Raw genomic sequence first — 15,625 nt, 5'->3', positions numbered from 1 at the left:
TACTCACCTGCATATACCCACACACATAAGCGTTTCCTGTTGTTTGATGAACGACTTAGATTTTCCCCTTGCTTTCTCTTCTGGGAGCATAGTCTCTCCTTTTCCTCCTGACTTACTTGCAGAGACATAAGAAGACATTCCTAGTCTGCCATTTTTTTTTCTCCCAACCAGGCTTTCTTAAAATCAGAACTAGCTTAGTTGTGTCCTTTCTCATGCCCGAGTGTCCTGTTGCTGTGGGATGTTGTTCTGTATGCTGTGAACGTTGCTCTGATTGATTGATTGATAAATAAAATGCTGATTGGCCAACAGCCAGGCCAGAAGTATAGGCAGGGAGAGCAGACGAGGGGAATTCTGGGAAGAGGAAGGCTGAGTTAGGAGTCACCAGCCAGACACAGAGGAAGCAAGATGAAAAGGCAGAACTGAGAAAAGGTACCAAGCCATGTGGCTAAACATGGGTTAATTTAAGTGTAAAAGATAGTTAGTAATAAGCCTGAGCTAATGGTCAAGCAGTTGTAATTAATATAAGCTTCTGGGTGATTATTTTATAAGTGGGCTGTGGGACTGTGGGGGCTTGGCGGGACCAGAGAAATCTTCCGACTACAACCTGTCTTGTGGCATGTCCTCTTTTGCGTTTCCCACATCCTCGAGTTCTCTAGCTTCCTATAGAGTCCCCAAATCTTCATATATTAGAGGGGCCACATCACCCCTGAATCTGGAATGTAAGTTAAGCATTGTGATCATACTGTTAAATACTATGGCACAGTTAATAGTGTTAAGCCTTTGTTGTAAATGTCCCTTTTAATGTTTTTTGTTTGTTCTCCTTTAAATAAGTTGGGGACTGGAGTGGTTTGATTTCCTGATTGGCAGCTGTCAGGCCCTTCCCTGGTGATCCAGCTGCTTGAGCACAGGACAATCAGCCCATCAGCCAGCTGGCTAGCCCTCATCCTGGTGACCAGCTGCTCCTGAATACACCAGACTTTGGGGAAACCACAACTGCTTGCTAGCAAAGCCCAACTCCACTCCTGGAGGCTGTTTTTTGCCACTATTTCAAAACAGCTAGCACCAGAATCTTTTTTTTTTTTTTTTTTTACAATCACAAGTCTCCATGACCCCTAGATGATCCTGAGGTATTTCCAACCAGGCTAGAGGACAGTAGAAGACTGAGTGGCACAAACATGGTCCTTTCTGATGACCTAGACCTTTGCCTCTGGCTTCTAAAGCCTGGAACTGGAAGCCCCTAGGTCGGCCATCCAGTTCCTGGTCCTTGGGCACCCAGTGGTCCTGGACTGCCAGCTCTACAAAGCTTCCCTGGACTACACTGGTCATTGCACAGGTAGAGCAAAAGAACCTTGACCAACGGAAACACTTCCCTGGGGGCTCCCAAGTCCTCACCTCTTCCCTTGGGATCCCCACTCCTCCCTCGGGAGCTTCTACATCCCTGTGGACTCCTTTCCAGCCAGCTCCTGTTATTAGTGGCATACTGCTGCATTATAACCACGAGTTAAATATGAAGTACATCCTTCACTGGGTCAGTAATCGTAAATGCCTTCCAAAAGGTCTGAAGATGCTGCTGGTGTAAGGACGAGGAGGGAGGACCCTGCATCTGTAGGTGAGGGTACAGCTCTGTGCCACACAGACTGAGGCCACTCGGACGGTCTCCTCACTGCTCCTTCGCTTGGCCACTTCTCTGGTCACCCCACAGGTGAGGAGCTGAGGCCAGCCTGACCCACACGTAGCAGCCAGCACTAGAGGGGCAGCCGCTCCAGAAGCGAAGCTGCTCCTGCTCACATCTGCTACGTGGACATTCACTTCCAGTTCTCACCATGAAAGGAACAAACAACTCACTGTCCACGATCGTAGCGTCTTTTATTCGTAAGAAGGGACACCATTCACAGAGCAGTGACCTCCCACCAAACACCTAACATGGAGATGTCCCACAGGTGTCAGAACCAGGACACGGCCCACACTAGTGACGGTGCTGCTTGAATTGCAGGCCACAGTAGCCACATGTCCCCGTTTTTGTTTCTTTATCCTGAAAAAAATGCAAAAGGAAACATCTCATACTTTTATATTTTACTTCAAATCCCAATTAGACAGCACACTTAAAGTCAGGTTGAACCTGAAATATGGTGTCAACCAGAAATGCCTGTGAAAACACAAGGCAAAGACTGAACGTGGAGCTGTGGCTGTTATCTGGGTCCACCCCACGCATGGTAGGGATACCCGGAGCCAGGCAGGTGGCTGGGAGGGAAGGTGAGCACCAAGAAACAGCAAGCTGCTTAGCTCCATACCAAATTTATGTACACCTTGGGTGGCCCAGGGCACCACCTCCTCCATCGCAGGATATGACTCGATGGTCCACCTCATTCACAGGCTGCTCAGCTATCAAATCAATGGCAAAGCTCTCATTCACCTAGAATGAGGAGAAAGAAAAAACAGACAAACAACATCTTCATACTTTCATACAAGTTACATGTCCAGCATCCATCCAAATCCACGAACTTATCACTCAAAATGAGCACTAAGATCCTTCAAAACACAGGTCAATTGAACACAGGTAGGCACATACCATCTACCCCTGCAATGGAATATAACCCCAAACTTTCAGACTTGGAACAGGGCAAATTCCCCCCTGTCCCTTCCTTGGATTAGTAATTGCTGAGACTTGGGCTCATTCAGTGTCACCTGCTCTGTCTCTTATCTTTCTCCTCACACATCCACATTTCTCCCAAACCCAACACACAGTATAGGTGGTCACATGGCCTAGACCTCTACACACTGTCATGTGCATTTCCTAAGAATGTGATCTCAGGTAACAATAATGTATCATCTGCCCCCACATGGTATATGGGTGTAACAGTATAACAGGCTTGTCTGGAATACAAAAGCCCTATCCCATACACTGTTTCCAGTGACCAGCTTCACTGTTTCCCCAGGCCCAGGAGGGTATGAGACTATGGTGATTCTTTGCTATGGACTATGTCCCTAGGAGTCTCCACACCCCTTTTCTCCATGTAACTAGAGTTTTCTTAACATTTGATTCTCACAGTCACTCACTACTGGGGTCATGTGCCCTTCTGGAGCTCCATGTCTGTCAATACCAGAAGCCCCCTAACATTGTTTGCCTGTGTCCACGAGGCAAACATCTCAATGTTTTCCACCTTGCTCTCTGTTCATACACAAATCATGTAGTACTGGATCACTGGAGACCTAAGGGCTCAGAGAATCCACCCACAAAACAATCGGCCTGGTGTTATGTGAACACTTGGCTTCTTTATGGACATTGATCTGACTCAGTCCTACCTTTCTGGGGTCAATTTATGTGGCGAGGAAAGTGGCATGATCACGTAATGATGTTTATGATGTCCATCAATTAATTACCCCTCCCTCTAGTCACTTGTATTTTCTCTCAATCAGACAGATTACTGAGTAGTGACTCACATGATTAGTGTCTGTCTCTCTTACCAGGTTTCCTCGAGCTGGGCCCTGTACATCTTTTACTTCACTAGTAAATACTTAGCAGGTAGAACACCAGGGCAGAACCAAGTGGCCACTTCCGAACCATGCTGTGCACCTCCTTCTGCCCACTTGAAAAATGCCCTGTAATCAGTGTATTTCCACTGTGCCTGCACTTGGTTCCAAGCACACAGAAACCATGCCTATCCACCATGAAGCCTGCAGCATGCAGAAGCATCACTTATCTGCTCAATACTGAGATGTACTAGAGCTGTCCCATATGACTTAAAAGACTGAGCCAAGTTGTACATTTTTAAAAACATAACACAGCTAAGCATATTGGTTAAAGGATTTACTGTAATTTTCTAGGTGTGATTCTGTTGTCATGATCACATGCTCTGAAGGTCAGTGTGTTCTAACACTTATGTGTTCTGGCAATTTAGAACAACTAACATAATATTCAATACTTGTTCCCAGACTACCTGGGGATAATGGGACCACATGCTGACCGAATAGAGCAAAGGCCAGACTACATGCCTGAAAATTACCTCAGCTCACCAATGTGGACAGTGAAAGCCTAGCAAGTGGGAAGAGGAAACCATTATACTATTCCTTCCATTTCACAGCTTTCTTATTTTTCAAAATGACTCAAACAACCTAGCACGGTGCCCACAGGGGCAAAGCCCAGAGACTGGACAGGGCTATGGCTACACCTGACTGCCTCACAGACCACTTTCATTACTTCAATATGCACCCTGGAGCCCCAAGACCTAGGGTGGTAATACTCCAAAACTGCACCCTGGAGCCCCAAGACCTAGGGTGGTAATACTCCAAAACTGCACCCTGGAAGCCCCACAGACATCTAGGGTGGTAATACTCCAAAACTGCACCCTGGAGCCCCAACACCTAGGGTGGTAATACTCCAAAACTGCACCCTGGAACCCCAACATCTAGGGTGGTAATACTCCAAAACTGCACCCCGGAGCCCCAACATCTAGGGTGGTAATACTCCAAAACTGCACCCCGGAGCCCCAACATCTACACATGCACAGGGAGAGAACTCACAATACCTGAGTGCTGCAAACGTTCTGACTGTGTATACACGACCCTCACACACTCCAGGCCCACGAGCAGACCCTGCATCCCTTCTGTGAGCAGGATCCTGTCCTCCTTTCTCCAGCAGTTTTTGAAGCCATGGAGGGTGATCAGCCACCCTCTGAAGGTATTTTGGCTATGAGCAGGGAAGGTCTGTGCCACTACTCAGCTAACAGGATGTGCTGCCCAGCATCTCCCATCTTAACCTCAGCAGAGTGGCCTTACAAAAAGCCGCTCACTTCCGGAACCCGAGGCTGCTCAGTCCCTGCACTCCCCGAAGTGCAGACAGGGAGCGGCAACCTCATCTCACCAGTGCAGTCAGATCACAGACCCACAGGCTTCGGGTGGGTGAAGCTTGATGTCAAGTCCCAAATCTGACTCAGAAAAGAGTGCAGGGGAGACACGACAGCCATGAAAACAGGACCTGGCCCCTCGCGTCAGATCCCTGAGACCCACACTCACAGGATGTCTAGGAGGGGTTAGGTATCCTTAGAGCATATTATCAATTATAGACTGCTCCTTGGCACAGCCCCTACTCTGAGGTCCAGCTCTGTAAACATTCTGGAAGGCACTGGGAATGGAAGCAAGCTGCAGCAAATAGGCATTAGGCATATTCATCAGCAGTGATTCAACCCCTCTGTGAACACAGTGATGAACACAGTCCCTGTGAACACAATACCCTATGAAAACAGTCCTCTGTTGAACAGAGTCCTCTGTGACCACAGTCCCCGTGACAGTCAGGCAGCTCCTTGACACCAGCATCCAGAACAGCCAGGAAAAGCTGTTTGTTCTAGGCCCCCCGTGTGGGTAAAGGCAGCGGCCACACAAATGAAGGCCCATGGTGTAAACCCTGGTCTGCAGAGGTGACAGCATGTCACAACGGCCACACTGACACACTCACAGGAATTCATCACGGTATGTGTGGGAAGGACAGCTGACGCCTCCACGCTGGTGACTGACAAGTGCCTGCCCTCCTGTCATTTAATCACAGCTCCAGGGCACCCTGACCCCCATGAGGAACATCTGCTTCTCAGAACCTGGTTCAAGGCAGGAATACAAAGAACCTGGGTGGTGAACACCCCAACCACATCCAGATCTGCACTGTGTTCAACCAGGCTCCGCCCTGCTTCTTCCACCCCAGAGGACAAGGGGAGGAAATCACGTCGGTCACAGGAGAAAGTCAACAGGGAGAGCTGCCAAGGACTTGTCACAGTGCCTGAACTGTGCGACACTGAGGTGTGTCCTCTACACAGGGCAAAGCAAAACTTAGGAACCACCCTTTCGTTTTCTTCTCAGTAGCCAGCGGGCGTAGCCTAAGGACACTCAGGTTCAAGTTCATTTGTCTATGATCTGGTTTCCTACAGAAAATATATTCCTTTATTTCAAACTAAGACAGAGTTATTAAAGCTGAAACAGGATGCTACGAAATCCACCAAGATGGATGCACAATTCAAGCAGTGACCCAGTGCTGTGAGATGTGGGACCACCCAGTGCTGTGAGATGCAGGACCACCCAGTGCTGTGAGATGTGGGACCAGCCAGTGCTGTGAGATGTGGGACCAGCCAGTGCTGTGAGATGCGGGACCACCCAGTGCTGTGAGATGCAAGACCACCCAGTGCTGTGAGATGCAGGACCACCCAGTGCTGTGAGATGAGATGCAGGACCACCCAGTGCTGTGAGATGAGATGCAGGACCACCCAGTGCTGTGAGATGAGATGCAGGATCACCCAGTGCTGTGAGATGAGATGCAGGACCACCCAGTGCTGTGAGATGAGATGCAGGACCACCCAGTGCTGTGAGATGAGATCGCAGGGACACCAGTGCTGTGAGATGCAGGACCACCCAGTGCTGTGAGATGCGGACCACCCAGTGCTGTGAGATGAGGGACCACCCAGTGCTGTGAGATGCAGGACCACCCAGTGCTGTGAGATGCAGGACCACCCAGTGCTGTGAGATGACATGCAGGACCACCCAGTGCTGTGAGATGAGATGCAGGACCACCCAGTGCTGTGAGATGAGATGCAGGACCACCCAGTGCTGTGAGATGAGATGCAGGACCACCCAGTGCTGTGAGATGAGATGCAGGACCACCCAGTGCTGTGAGATGAGATGCAGGACCACCCAGTGCTGTGAGATGCAGGACCACCCAGTGCTGTGAGATGCGGACCACCCAGTGCTGTGAGATGCAGGACCACCCAGTGCTGTGAGATGAGATGCAGGACCACCCAGTGCTGTGAGATGCAGGACCACCCAGTGCTGTGAGATGCAGGACCACCCAGTGCTGTGAGATGCGGGACCACCCAGTGCTGTGAGATGAGATGCAGGACCACCCAGTGCTGTGAGATGCGGGACCACCCAGTGCTGTGAGATGAGATGCAGGACCACCCAGTGCTGTGAGATGCAGGACCACCCAGTGCTGTGAGATGAGATGCAGGACCACCCAGTGCTGTGAGATGAGATGCAGGACCACCCAGTGCTGTGAGATGCAGGACAACCCAGTGCTGTGAGATGGGACACCAGTGCTGTGAGATGCAGGACCACCCAGTGCTGTGAGATGCGGGACCACCCAGTGCTGTGAGATGAGATGCAGGACCACCCAGTGCTGTGAGATGAGATGTAGGACCACCCAGTGCTGTGAGATGCAGGTCCACCCAGTGCTGTGGGACGTGGGCTCCATGGGCAGGAAGGCTATCAGTGTAAAATAAACTCAAAGCTTGGTTCAATTATCAGTCAGACACTGCATGTACATATGTGTGCAGCTTGCAAATCACAGGCACAACTGGAGTAGTGCCCACAGCAGCCTCTAAGCTGTGTGCATGACACTCAGCCGTGTCCTGGGCTGTTGAATTTGCTGTTGCCTTGGAGAAAAGTTGCCACTACTGGCCCCGGGTGGTGGCTATGAATTTAGAACAAATACCATCCTCTGGTGTCTACGATAGGCCACAGCCTTCCAAATTCAGAAGACTTTAGTCATAGCTCTGAGGAGAGTATGTCCCTTACGGAGGTCTGCTTCTCAATCTTGACAACAGAAAATCAGCACAGGCCTGTGCATGGCAGACCCGATCGATCTCCTGGTGCCCTATACTCCGCCCAACTGCTCAGTTTTAAACTGCAAGCGACACTGCCTCTCGAGGGGCTGAGGGTGGCGGCAGCTCAGGGAAGCAGGGCCCCCGGCACTCTCTGTGCTTTCCTGAGACCACTGCCTGGCCACCAGCCCCAGAGGGGAGACCTGAGCTCCTGCAGGGAGAAGCACACTAGCCTGGCAGCCCAGAGCTTGACACCAGAGACACCAATAATTCCAAAACATCCTCAACTGTGGACAAGGCTGCTGTTACCGCACCCACCCCAGGACTCTCCGTCCTCAGTGCATGCCTGACAGTCAAGTAACAACTGCTCTGTCTCCTCTTCATTCAGGGGTCCCAGGTCCCACCTGCTCTAGGTCATCAGGCCTGACTTCTGACCTCTTTCTTACAGCCTAAGGACAGGTAGCACAGGTGCAGCAGCCTCTCAGGATGCACCACAGACCTAGATCCTGGGTCCTTTCCCGGCGTCGAACCCCTCAGGTCACGGCCAGCCAGGGTCCTCCTGAACGCTTCCCAGCTTTCTTGCAGAGCTGGTCTAACTGCCCAGCATCCTGTCACCCACGGTCCTCAGATCAAATCCAGATACAGCTCACTTCCTAACCTATGACTGATGAAACTCAGACTAAAGACAGAGGGAAACAGGTCCAAGAATGTTCAGGGGAGAAAAACCACACACTTGTGCAAATCCAGAATGTGCTGCATCTAGGAGAGTCCTCTGCAAATGTGGAGCTGAGGAAGTAGTCAGGTTCCAACATGGTTCACCAACTCTGTAAGGCCGGGCACAGACAGCAGGAAGAGTGTATGTGGGACTCGAGCCTTCTGCAGACCCACAGGGCTTACCTGGCACATGTGGGACCTGAGTTTCACCTCAGCACCTCCAAAAACAAAAAAAAAGCTAAAACCAAAATAAGTATTTTAAATTACTCATGAACAGGGAATTTGTGTTTAAAAAAAGAATGCCTAAGCAGATGCTTCCTCATCACCCAGCAAACAAGTGTTTGCCACAGAAATATGTGCCCAGACATGTACAATGCTGAACCAGGACAAGACACCAGGACGACGCGGGTCTGAGTACCATCCATCAGGGCAGGGCAGGACCAGGCCAGCCCCCTGTTGGCACAGTGCTCTGTCCACCCACACTGGCTCTACTGTCTCAGTTTATCTTTAAACTATTCCCTGTGACCCTCTGCCAGGCCAGCCAGAAACCACAAAGACAATGAAGCTAGGGACCAGGCTCAGAGTCAGGACACGTCTACCCCTCAGCTGCTTGACCCTCAGCCCTACCACAGGACACTTGCAAAGTGAGGGTAGAGTCCAGCCACACCCTCAGTAATCTCTGTTAATGCCCAACACACCTGAGAATAAATGCTGCACCTCCAAGGGGACAAACCTACCATCTCCAGGATCACACTGCAAACAAAAGCCACTGGGCCTGCCCATCCTCTCAACATGCATCAGTGTCCAACTTCCAATGTCACATTTGCACACCTAGCTGGAGAAAATATCCTTCATGACAGTGTACTGAACTGTTCTGTTCTCAACACCATGTGTTTGTTGATGCCAAACACCACACTGGAGGACCGAAGGAAGGGGGAGTGTGCGGCGGGTGTGAAACACCACACTGGAGGACTGTACACAGGAACACATGCAAAGGCCACAATAATGGAATACAATAGCACTCAATAGTAAACAGAGAGATCTGTTCTGCCACACTAGGAGCAGAAGTTGTCTTATGCTACTCCCAAGGCAATCCATCTCCTGGACACCCACAATGACAAACAGTCACTATGAAAAATAAGTTACAAACGAGAAAACTGAACTTGAGAACTAGTAGCCTACGCTATTCACCCTGAAGCCTGTGTTAGCATATAAGTTCACTGGCTTCCACCTACTTAATGAAGACTGATCTCTCTCAATCTCAATCTCTCTCTCTCTCCTCCTTCCCTAGCAGACATCAAAACCAATCAAGAAGTCAAAAAACACAAAATTCTCTGCCTTGTATTCATTTGACCCAACAGGATACTAACTGAAACTTGAGAATATGAACTCACAATTAACCAACATGTCACAAGTGAGTTTGTTACGAACAGAATTCAAAAACTAGACACTGGGACAATGTGGCCAAGATCAAGGAGGGCGGGGGACTCTGATTTAGGGACAGCTATAGCAGAACAGAAAGAACGGAGCTGAATGCAGAGGGAGGGGCATGACTGAAGACACACACGGAGGACAGTGTGAACCACCGTATCAGAAGGAAGAGTCCGGCCGCCTAGGCACGGGAAACAAAGAAACTGACTTAGGCTACATAGGCCGTACAGACCCAACCCTCTAATCTTTCCCTAGCAGCATAGTCACAAGGGTCTGAACTAAACGACCTTCCCCTGTGTGGGGGACTGAACCTCCTCAAGTTACCCCTATCCTGGGAGAGCATAGTACAATCTATTTGATGAATACTAAAAAACTCATACCTTTATAAGTCATCAGAAGAGTAAATTTTAATAGTGTGTCTTCCTTAACGGAAGAGATACTATGCTGGCTAGTTTTATGTCCACTTGACTCAATTGAGAAAATGCCTCCACAGGATTGGCCTGCAGGGAAGTCTGTGGAGGCATTTTCTTGATGACTGATACAGGAGAGCCCCGCTCGCCGTGGGCAGTGCCACCTCCAGACTGACTGGTGGTCCTGGGTGCCCTAAGGAAACAGGCTGAGCACACCACGCCATCAGCAGCATTCCTCCATGGCCTCTTTCAGGTCCGGCCCTGACTACCCTCGAGAATGTGACCTGAGGGTTATAAAATGAAATAAGCCCTTCCCTCCCCATGCTTCATTTGGTCATGATGTTTTGTCAGCAATAAAGCCACTATGACAGGTACCAGACCGAAAAGAAGACTATGCTATGAAAGCCTGAACTATTGTTACAGGATGCAAAACATCCTGTGTATTCTGAGGGGGGAGGGAGTTGACACAATTTACATTTAGGACTCCAGGGTTTCTGGGGTGCTTGGATATGTGAGAACTTCTCTAGCTCTTCCATGTTAAGCTGGCACACACTAAATACCAGTTCCATGAGAAGCCTGGGACCAGCCAATGCCTCTGATTTGAGGATATCTGCATGCACACGAGCCACCTCAAAGATGGGCCCAAGTCTAACCGTGAAATCCACTTGTTTGTTTAGCCCTTACACAGCGCTGGAAGGTATTTGTATGTAATACCGTCGCTGTGCCTGTGTTCTCTTTACAACCCGCGCCCTAGTCAGGTGCAGCACTCACTGTGGTGTATCAGTGCTCAGTACACTTCACTCTATTAGACTCACTCAGCCTGTTTGTGTTTTATGAATTCTTATCTCTTTTGCCAGATCTTCCACTTACCTCTTTCTGACGATCGACAAACCGAATCCTCCTGTAGTCTTTTTCATCATAAACCTGGAGAAAAAAAAAAAAAAAAAGACCATCTATGATTTCTACAATTGCATTCTGAATGAAGTCACATAATACCGATCACAGATATCACAGAGCAATGTTCCCTGTGGCCTACAGCCATTGATGAGGAGACAGACCCACCAAGAGGGCAGTGTACTTGTACTGAAGGAGTCCCACGGGGCTGACAGACTGGAGTGCAGACTGGAGACAAGGCCCTGCCTTCACAGAGAGCCACCTCCGATGGGCGACATTTCAGGAGACACTGCTCCTTTCCCTTATTTTTATTTTTATTTATTTTTATTTTTTGGTTTGCATATTGAACGTTAGGATTGCTTTAGACTAAAGCAATTGCCTATGACTAAAACTTGGGACTTAATATGAAGGTATGACCCAAAGAATGCGTGCATACCAGCTCCCAAACGGAAGCCACTAGCTCGAAGTCAGAGCTGGGCTGGGGGCTGCCCCCCCCCCCCCCCATGTGAGCCCGGCAGGGCTGCGCAACGCGCACGCGCGCGAGAGCCTGGCAGAAGCACACCTTGCCAGGCGCGCTGCCACTGCCAGTCTCGGGTTCCGGGCGCGGCGGCCGCGGCCGTTACCTGGCCGGTGTGCGTGACCTTCTCCCCGGTCGGCGACACTCGCACCCCGAAACCCCGCGCAGCCCGAGGCAGAGCCAGCAGCCGGCGGAAGGTCAGCGCCGCCGCCATCTTGCCGGCGACCCTTGACCCGGCGCGTCGTACCAAGCGCCGACGCAGGCGCACAGCTGTCAGCGGGGGACCGCACTCGCGGGACTTATTTCGTCCTGCGGTGGCGTGGATTCCCTGGGCGGGCAAACAGGTTTCCAGGCTGGGGCGCGGAGCTGCGGATTAACTGTGCGCGGTGTTCAAAGCTCACTAGCGCGACCAGGGCAGGGGAGGCAGAAGTGAAGACGCGCTGTGTGCGCTTTTATGGCAATGGAGAAAATGCAAAATTGTAATATAGTTTACAGGACATGCGCCCAACTCTCCTGGTCGTGCGTGTTGGGGCGGGAAAGGGAGACTTCTGAGCACTTTGGCCACACAGCGCTAACAAAGTTTCCAGTTAGACTGCAAGCGATTTTACCCAGCATGGAAAAGCAGCCTCGAAAAGCTCTGCTGTGTAGAGAGACCTGATGCAAATCGCCCCCTGTGACTCTGGAGCGCGTGTTGGCCTCGCCCCTACCACTTGACTGAGTCAGAACCCTCCTCAGAACATCACACACTGTCAGGCCGTAGAGTAGGCAACTTTGCTCAGATGTGGACAGGATGGAGGCAGACCCCGGACTCAGAGCAGGGATGGGTCCCTGATTCCGAGAAAGTGCCAGAAGCTGGCATGTGTTGTTTGGGTCTGTCGGCCAGCGTTGGAGGCTGATGGCCTGGCCCTTGCCTCCCTGCCTCAGCCATAGCTGAGGTAAGTCTGAAGACAAATGGGAGATGACCAGAGAAGGCAGCGAGACACGAGGACGCACACACCAAAGCCTCGCAAAGTTGAAAATTGCCCCCAGTAAATGTGGGCCTAAATTGCCCAGGCTAGCCTTAAGCTATGAAAGCCAGGCTAACCAGCACTCACTAGCCTCCTGCCTCAGCCTTTGGAGTACTGGGATTTCAGGCTAATTTCATGTCACCGCACCATGTTCTACAGATTTGTCTCTTTCTCACTCTTTGTAAGGGATGTATTTCCTTTTATTTTATGTGCATGAGTGTATGCGCCAGTGTATGGCCACTTCCGTGGGTGCCTGGTACCAGGAAAAGGGCGCAGGAGCTCCTGGAAGCAGGGTTGCAGATGGCTTGAACTGTTGTGTGGGTGCTGGGACAGAATGATGGTCCTCCACGAGAGCAGCAGGTGCTCGGAAAGGATTCGTCCAGAGGTTTCTCAACTTGTGGGTCTCGACCCCCTTTCGAGGGTCAAGCCGTTTTTTCATGGGGGTTACATATTAAATACCTTGCATGTCAGATACTTACATTACACTTCCTAGCAGTAGCAAAATTACAGTTATGAAGTAGCAACCACAATAATTCTATGGGGAGAGGGTCACCACTACATGAGGAACTGTATTAAAGGGCTGCAGCATTGGGAAGGCTGAGACCCACTGCACTGAGCCATCGCTCCAGCCCCGATTTGCCTCTTTTTAAAATGTGCGTGCGTGCGTGTGTGGTGTGTGTGTGTGTGTGTGTGTGTGCGTGCGTGTGTATGTGTGTTCACACACATGGGTTCACACGCACATGGGTGCCACAGAGCACATGTGAGAGTTGGAGAAAGTAGTCTCTTCTTCCACGTGGGTTCTGGGCATTGAACTTAGGCCCTCTGGCTTGGACAGCCAGCGCCTTTGACCCCCCAGCGTTGACTTTAAAGTGATCCAACTCTGGGGTCAAGGCGTTCCCATGAGCAGGCGCCGTGATGGGCCGAGTGAACTCTGTGAAGTGTGGGACTGGGGGCCACGGCGGGGCAGGGCAGCCTTGCTGGCAACCTACTTTGCTATAAACAGTAAGCTGGGTGATTTACCCGAGACAGCAGAGAGTTAGCGGTAGAAGCCGCGGTGTGGGGACTTCCCTGTCAAACCCCGTCCTCACGTCCTGGGGCTTTTCCTAGTTTGGGGAGGGACTGAACTGACTAGCTAGAGCGGCGTCTGCACTTGCTCCCCTGGCCTTTCCCGCTGGGTGCAGAATGTCACTGAACGGAAACGTCATTTTGTCTGGATGCTGTTGCTTTTTTTCCCAGGATGTTCACTGCTGGCCGCTTCTTTCTCAGTCTCGGTCTGCATTTCTGTAATTAGCTTTTGTCTTCTCCTCGTGGGCACCGGTCCTCCCAACCCGCAGTGGTTCCAGCATCCGCAGGGGCAGGGCTAGCCTGGGGTTACTCTGGATAAGGAATGGGGAAGACAGGCAGGGCTGTGTCTCCGGAAGCACGCTCCTTGGTCTTCCGCTCCAAGGCGCACGTCATCCCACGTGACCCCACGCCATCTTTCTTCCTGGCGGTGGCGTCGTCCCCCCCACACTGCGCAGACGCGGAAGCTTTTGGTAGCCGGCGCCTGAAGCTGCGTGGGGAAAGAGTTCGCCGCGGGTGGCACCCTGTCCCAGGTGTGGGTCCCGCGTCCCGTGGGCGGCAGGCAGAGGCTCGCGGCAGAGCTGAGGGCCGGGAGTGCGGGCGGGGGCCCTGGCCGAGCTGAGCCTCAGGGATCTGCGGCTTCCCGGGAGCGCGCAGGCAGGGCACGTGGGGAGCCGTGCGTGGAAGCCTGACCAGTGTGCTCTGACCTCTGACTCCAAGTAACCTTGAAAAGGGAGGGCCTAGGGTTAGACAGACAGGCGTGCAGCGGCCGGTGACCACGCTCCTCTCCCCACAGGTCTGGCCTCGGCATGGCCGCCCTGCTTGTGAGAAGCGCGGTGGCTTCGCTCGTGGACCCGCTCCTGCACCTGAGTCGCCTCGCCGCCGTGCAGCCCCGGGCCTTCTCGTCCTTCCTGCTGGGGACCCTTCCAAGCGCCAGACCCGCCGCCGCCGCCGCCGAGGTGCGCTCACTTCTCTGGGGCGCCCCCTGCCGCAACTGCAGCCCTCGCAGGGCTTCAAGACCAAGGGTGTCATCAAGAGGCGCTGCAGGGACTGCTACATGGTGAAGAGGCGTGGGCGCTGGTTCGTCCTCTGCAAGACCAACCCCAGGCATAAGCAGAGGCAGATGTAAGGGCCAATGCCCGTGGGAAATCCGTTTCGCCGTATCAAACAAAAATAAATGTAAGCATTCTGTAATCTAAGATCTGTGACTTAGGGTTTTGTTGGACTCACCTGCTTCCCCACCCCGAATCGTAGCCCAGTTCCTTCAAATCCAGTCAGTCCAGAGCTACAGATGGAGAAGAAGTTACTGTTCCTGCAGCTCTGTGTCGAGCTAGAGGACAGAAGAAACAGGAATGCAAAGCCAGCTTTACCTCTGGAGACAGGCTCTGGCTCTGGGCACTGGCTGACCTGAAACTGCAGAGAACCTCCTGCCTCTGCTTCCCTGGCATTCATCAAATGCAGCAGAATGCAAGTGCTTTTTAGAAGCCTACTGAGCCAGAAGGCTCCTGTAGGGAGCACAACCACCTCCGCTTAAAAATAAACGGTGTTGTTGGATAACAATTACCCCAACCTTTACTCAAGGAAAACCTTGTTTACATGTAGATGTCTTTCAGATACCAATTAAAAAATGTTTGTCATGACTGTTCTTAAACACTGGAGTAGTAGTGTTCTTTATACCAGCAAATTCATGCTTTCAAAAGGAGGTTAGTCCATTTTCAGCTCAAAGAAAACGACAAAGCACACTGGCTTCCCAAGGGAGCATTAGGACACCAGCTAATTTTTCAAAGCTTGCATTCATGAGCATTAAAAAGCGGTCTGGGGTTTGTGCTCCTCTTGGAATAGGTCTTTGACACTGGCTTTTTGTAGTTTTAAATCTCAGTCCAATAAACTTCAGGTTCACCTTGTGTAGTCTGCTTACATTCCAGACTACAGCATGTTTTGTGACCCTGTGACTCTAATGCAGAGTGCTGTGGACCTTCTGGCCCAGGAATGACACCTGGTAGCTACTGGTAC

The 15,625-nt window shown here is 51.3% G+C and overlaps 2 protein-coding genes across 2 annotated transcripts; one reads left to right on the top strand and one right to left on the bottom strand.

Moving 5' to 3' along the window:
• Window positions 1-1,847: 1,847 nt before the first annotated feature.
• Ndufs6 (NADH:ubiquinone oxidoreductase subunit S6) lies at window positions 1,848-11,802 on the bottom strand. Its single transcript, XM_028873669.2, is given in 5 exon segments — window positions 1,848-2,032; window positions 2,292-2,308; window positions 2,311-2,413; window positions 11,003-11,056; window positions 11,650-11,802. Coding segments are annotated over 5 exon segments (348 nt in total). The 5' UTR covers window positions 11,758-11,802; the 3' UTR covers window positions 1,848-1,966.
• Window positions 11,803-14,408: 2,606 nt separating this feature from the next.
• Window positions 14,409-15,263, top strand: Mrpl36 (mitochondrial ribosomal protein L36). The gene is given in 2 exon segments (XM_028873627.2): window positions 14,409-14,593; window positions 14,596-15,263. Coding segments are annotated over 2 exon segments (318 nt in total). The 5' UTR covers window positions 14,409-14,421; the 3' UTR covers window positions 14,742-15,263.
• The last annotated feature ends 362 nt before the right edge of the window (window positions 15,264-15,625 follow it).

This window comes from Peromyscus leucopus, chromosome 19, assembly GCF_004664715.2.
Source record: "Peromyscus leucopus breed LL Stock chromosome 19, UCI_PerLeu_2.1, whole genome shotgun sequence".
In the NCBI taxonomy this organism is placed as follows: domain Eukaryota; kingdom Metazoa; phylum Chordata; class Mammalia; order Rodentia; family Cricetidae; genus Peromyscus; species Peromyscus leucopus.
The sequence above is the reverse complement of the archived record's forward strand: the minus strand, read 5'-3'. Positions and strand labels throughout refer to the sequence as shown.